General features: G+C 48.4%; 1 protein-coding gene across 1 annotated transcript; it reads left to right on the forward strand.

The window, feature by feature from the left end:
* The first annotated feature begins 610 nt into the window (after positions 1-610).
* On the forward strand, positions 611-2,874 carry LOC126522221 (endothelin-converting enzyme 1-like). The gene is made up of 2 exons (XM_072288972.1): positions 611-628; positions 784-2,874. Exons 1-2 carry the CDS (start codon positions 611-613, stop codon positions 2,872-2,874), a joined length of 2,109 nt encoding a protein of 702 aa, XP_072145073.1.
* The last annotated feature ends 3,063 nt before the right edge of the window (positions 2,875-5,937 follow it).

Below are 5,937 nucleotides of genomic sequence, written 5' to 3' on the forward strand. Positions count from 1 at the left end.
CTAAACAACGACGCGGTCAGTCGAAAAGTTTCATTTTCGCTCGACTGTGCGCCGCCCGCGCTTACGTGTTTCAGTGGTTCTGTTATCGCGTAGTGCTGCGAGGGTTTTTCTGACTCGCGAGACTCGCACAAACTGCAAGTAGCGGAGAATACCACATCCATATGATGAAGCGGGATTCCCGAACGGTCCGCGCCACGTGACCAAGAGCAGCCGCAGCCGCGAATCCAACGCTCTATCTTGATTCGACTTCTCCATGCTTCTCCACGGCCTCGCGTTTGCGTTTTCAGCGGAAAACCGTAGCCAGGTGCCGTTTTACTAGTAGACGGCAGTAAAGGGCGGTGATGGAGTGTGCAATGTGACGACTCCCCGCTCGGTGGGCGGGCGATTAGAATTGCCCTACAGGTCTGGAGGCCCTAAAGACGCAATTTTCTCGTAAGCTCTATTCTCGGCGCGAAGCAAGCGCTGCGAGGTTTCAGGAAGGGTATTTCAACAGTTCACATCGACTTGGTAGCTGCCTTAAATGTCCCTTTAAGGAGCTTAAATTCGTCATATAACAGGTTCATGCATATTGACATTCAAAACAACCCTTATAACTGCGATAAGCCATGCAATGGAGTTGTTGCTACAGGCAAGTTGGTGCTGCTTGCAATACATTCCTCTTAACGGTACATGTGTGCTTCGTATACTCTCCGCAGTGTGTTTTCGCGATATTAGAAAGAATGCATAGAATTCTATCCCATGGATTAAAGATTAACTTTCAAAACCATTTGAACCTCTTCGCAGGTGAGGAGTCCTAAGGAAGTCATTAGCGGAACCACGCAGTTCTTCACGAAGAGGTACGCTATTATCAGCATCGTGGTGGGCGCCACCCTCTTCTTGGCGGCGACGGCCTTTCTTCTCACCCGCGCGGCCAACACTCCTAGGCGCATGGAAAAACTGTGCGTCACAGAGGATTGCCTCCACCACGCAAGCCTCCTCATGCGCGCCATAGAGCCCAGAATTAACGCCTGCGACGATTTTCGCGCGTACGTTTGCTCGAACTGGTCGCCGCAGAAACAGCGCAAACGCTTGAAGGACTTCGATGGGTCCGTGATGGAAGACATGGTGCACTCCTGGTTTTGGGGCACGAGCACCACCCTACAGCAAGGCTCCAAGGTGTTCCACGCTGGCAGAAAGCCGCTGGCCATGCTAGAGTCTTGCATGAGCAACTCCTCAATGTACGGGTCCAGGATAGAGCTGTTACAGATACTTATGGCAGAATACTTGCACCTCTACTGGCCTGAACCGCCCGGCGAAAATGTCGACGCCCTTCACACACTCATCAGACTCGCCTACATCTTGCAGGCTCCATTCTGGTTTGCAATGCGACCGATCATGGCACGCCGAGGAGCAGCGGAAGGCAGTTGGAGCATCGTCCTCAGACCTTCCCCTCTGATCAACGCGCACGTTCGTCAGTACCACGTTGTGAAAGGCAGTGGGCAGCCCGCCTACGTGAAGTACTGGATGGATTTCTACAGCGCTTTCTCCAGCGACAGCGCAGCAGCCAGCGAGGAGCGTGCAATCCAAGCAGAGAAGCTCGAAGGGGAATTTCTGACAGCGCTCAGCGCCGCCGTCGATGCGCTACCAAAGCACACCGCGGTACTTCCGATCAGCCAACTGGAGACATACACGCCGACTGTGAGTTCGTCCCGATGGTTGTTGTACTTGCAGAACACCCTCAACCTCACGCCGGTGCTAAGTGCGTGGGACGTTGCACTCATCACCGACAGAGCGTTCTTCGTCACTGTTGGGGAGCTGTTCAGGAACTACACGAACCAGCAGATTTTGGAGTTCCTCGGATGGCAGTTCGTCCAACATTACGCACCAGTGGTGGACAGCAGATTTTTGATATCTAAGTATGGTGACAATACCACAGCCATGAGCCTTCGAACTGCCTTCTGCAGCTACCACGTCGAGGTGCCGTACAGGGCGCTTATTCTGTCCCTGCACTTTGCTTCCCAGATAACAAACAGCGTTCAGCAAATGATCGACGACGGCTACAAGCGCGTTGTGTCAACGGCCGTTAGGCTCATTAACGACTCTACGTGGCTCGTCGCTGAAAGCAGGAAGGTGGCTGCCGAAAAGCTCGCCTCTGCCAATTTGCGACTCTGGCCTCCCGCCGCATTCCTCGACAGAGAAAACTTGGCAAGAACATTTCGGCATTTCCCAGATGCCGAAGAAGCATTCGGGGATTACTGGATCGCGGCCACCATAGAAATGATTCATATAAATAGAACGCCAGAATACGAAGAAGTGCTCGACATGCCGCTAAACTATGCGCTTCCCTACTTTGATTATGACTATGTGAGGAACGCAGTTGGTGTCGCTATCGGCGCGGTCGCCCCTCCTTTGTTCTACAGGAAAGGCACCAAGGCCATGTTCTACGGAGGATTCGGGTTCTCAGCGGCATTCCAACTTGCGAAGGCCCTCGATGAGGAAGGCATTCGGTGGCATCCAAAGGGGCTACCTGTCAAGTCAATTCTGAACGCCTCCTCGCAGGAAGCCTTCGACGACAGGTACAGTTGCCTCGCCAGTGCCACCGCAGGGAACGAAACGTTGTTTCCCGAGATACCGGCGCTGGAGATTGCTTACACGGCGTTCCTCGATGAGGTAGGAGATCCTGAAAGCACGACGCACATCAGCAAGAACCTAAGCGAGTTGAAAGTGTTCTTCATGACCATCTGCCACATGACTTGCATGCAAAGCGGCATCACCGAACCTTTCTCGGCAGACTGCAACAAACTCGTGCGCCACTCGTCGGCTTTTGCCAAAGCGTTCCACTGCCCAGAAGGATCGAAAATGAACCCGAAAAAGAAGTGTACCTTTTTTTACTGACCAGCGCCACCTTTTGTGGGTCAGCGTTTTCTTTTTGTTCCAAACTTTCACATTTGTGAACCTAATAGGGCTTTTTCAGATATAAATAATTATATTAATTTACATCATCTTACAAGGTCTGCTTTTAGCGGAATGACGAAAATTTATGACATGAATATTTCTGTCTCTGTTAGACCTCTTGCTTTATGTAACAGAGATAACTTTTTTACCTTTTTCAGGTGATAGTGAGGGATCCTCCCTTATAACTAAAGTGGCACTATGCTGTAATTCTTGTTTCACAACGCAGATTCACATTTCTTCAACAATGTTTAACCAATGTAACGTTTCTGTAGCCTCGCTCAAAAAGGATCAGTTGCATCGTAGCACGCGGCCTCCCCGAACACTCATATTCATGCAAGTCCACGACCTTTTGTGAACTTGCGACACCACCACCTCGCACTTCTCAAATCAAGACACCGTTCCCCAACATGAGCAGCATTTCCCTGTGGATTTCGATGAGCGTTGGCCCCTCGCTCCATACAACACTTTGTTGCTCCTACACCATGGACGTGTCAAGCACAACCGCCATCTTCAACAACTGACAGCAGCTCCGTGCCGTGGAGCTACCGGCATGTAAGGTGGGACCGGTCCAAGAAATGTCCGTCGCTGGGAATGTACTTTGCATTTGCAGCCGTAATTTGGCTATGAAAACGGGAGCAATGACTTTCTCATTCGCCCTCGTATCTTGGTGCTGTTGACTGAGAACCGTTCGAGGGACAGTGTTATCTGTTTGTGTCCGTGCGTGTGTGTGTGCGTTCCTGGTTTTAATATTTCATACATATTTTAAGCAATACTAGGAATAGTTGCAGTAAATGTTCAGCTGCTACGTTATAGGAACACTTTCGGCAATGAGTCTCTGTAAACATATGATGTACCAAAAGCGATAAATCCAAACCACTTTTTGGCTAGTACCGACATCATCAGTTTGAATAGCTTATCAATTTGATTTGGCAGCGTTTGCGGTGAATTCTCAGCTTCTGGCGCACATTGAAACAGATGCTATCGAAGCCTGCCATTCCACTTACTAGGTTCCCTCCACTGTCGCCTTGCTTATCCTTGCCTACTAATTTAGTATTACAAGAGCCAGCCGTTGAATTAAAATTTGCATACTAATTCCACGATGACCCAGCTGCACCATAAGCACCAGGTTTTTTCTGAATTCAGGCTTTTGTAAAAAAGCCAGCGGCCCGCGTTGCTCGGAGTTTTGCTCAAAATTATGGCCAACTGATTAAGGAAAATCGGCTGCAACCAGGGATTTCAAATATTAGACACCTTGAATACGAATCGAAAACTTCTTGCTATTCTATTCTTGTACGATTCAAAAATTCAATATTCGTAGTTGTCGAATATTTGTTCAGCTACGAGATATGTGGACATCTACAGGCAGAAATAATGGTACAAGGGACTATTCTTGCGAATGATTCGGGTGCAGGAAATTCATGGGCCGTAGTTCTATAGCGATGCCTTCCAATGGATTTTACGTGGCTCTTACCATCCACTGTTTCCGACCAGCTGATCCCAATGATAAAGCGGACGCAGCGTCAATTTGACCGCTGCAAGAGCGTGAAAAAGCTCGAAAATAGAAATAGCATCACAAAAGACATCGATATAAAATCGCGGCGAGCGTTGCTGCAAAGACGAACCAGTTCCCTAGTAATTGAGTGGTCATCTAATTTTGACAACCGTTTTGAGTCGCAAATTAAGCATTCCTCGCCTTTGGCAGCCAATGAATTTCGGGCTTCGATTCAAGGAAGACATCTTATTAGACGTTCGATTGCGCAACATTTTGACGAGACACACAGAAAAGAAACACACACGACAGAGCGCTCTATTATTTATTAGACATTCTAATATTGATCAATGTGCCAATGCTATGGAATTCCTTGAAAGTAGAGTTCTGTACTGTTTATTGTCTGGTTCTGGAGACGGTGAAGAACGACTCAGTGTCAAAGCTGCGATTTACAAACTTATTGTTAAGCGAACTTGTGCCCAGCAAAACAAGTAACACTCGAGCACAACAATAGCGGCTGGGAAAGTCGGTGGTGTTTGAAAATAATACCTACGAATCAGGCGCGTCGGCTGCTTATACATGGCTCAAAAAACTTTCCAGCGTAAGTTATAGTATGTAGACCAGTATTCTCATCCGCAAAGAATTTGTTTACACGACTCTCGGCGAAAACCGACAACAGATAGAACAATCGATAACATGCTGGAAACCTGCGAACATGCGATAACATTTACCGTTTGTTAGTTGACTGCCGCGTTCGCTGGAGTAACTAGATGGCATAGCATCCCTAATACGTTAGCCACTAGGTCTGCAAAAGGATTCTTCGGTGCCTGTCGCAGCTAGATGCGCCAGTAAGCAGCTGGACGCGGCCCCGTGAGTACGTGGCTCGCGACCTTGGGTTGAGCGCGGAGATGCTGTAGATTACTTCCCTTATTGTTTAGGTGCTGTTCAAGCTTGTTGAAAATGGCTACTGCACCTAGCCGACTTCACGGTCGCATGCTTACGTGCGGTTCATAATTACGATGTTAGAACCATCTGTGCAGCTTTCTTCCCTTTTCTTGTCTCCCCTTTTTTCCTTCTCTCGCGCACGCAGCAATGTAATGTATAAACAACATAGTGCTACCTATCGTAAACTAGCGTACCTATTTATAAAACCCGTTTATTGCGGATAATCTAAAGTGAGTCCTTAACATGTAGGTTCCTGTGCGCTGGTCGTCTGCTCCTTAAGGTAGCCTCGCCGCCTACAGAGTTATCCGACTGAGCTATCTAGGATGCTCAGTTTGTACAGTCAGAAGTTCAAGTCCTAATTTTTTTATTTTTTTTTAAGAACGTCAGCCGCCGGTCGAAATAATCCTTTCCGTAGCAAGGAGACACTTTTGCTCTTGCTGGTTGACTCTTTTAAGTTCTTTCGGAGGTGTGTGATGAGGAGTAATGCACATGTCACTCAACACCCAGCCGCCCGAATTGTGATTTATGCGGCTCGTCAGAGCGCGGATTGGTAGGATTGGAACATCACT

Source organism: Dermacentor andersoni, chromosome 6 (assembly GCF_023375885.2).
Source record: "Dermacentor andersoni chromosome 6, qqDerAnde1_hic_scaffold, whole genome shotgun sequence".
NCBI lineage: Eukaryota > Metazoa > Arthropoda > Arachnida > Ixodida > Ixodidae > Dermacentor > Dermacentor andersoni.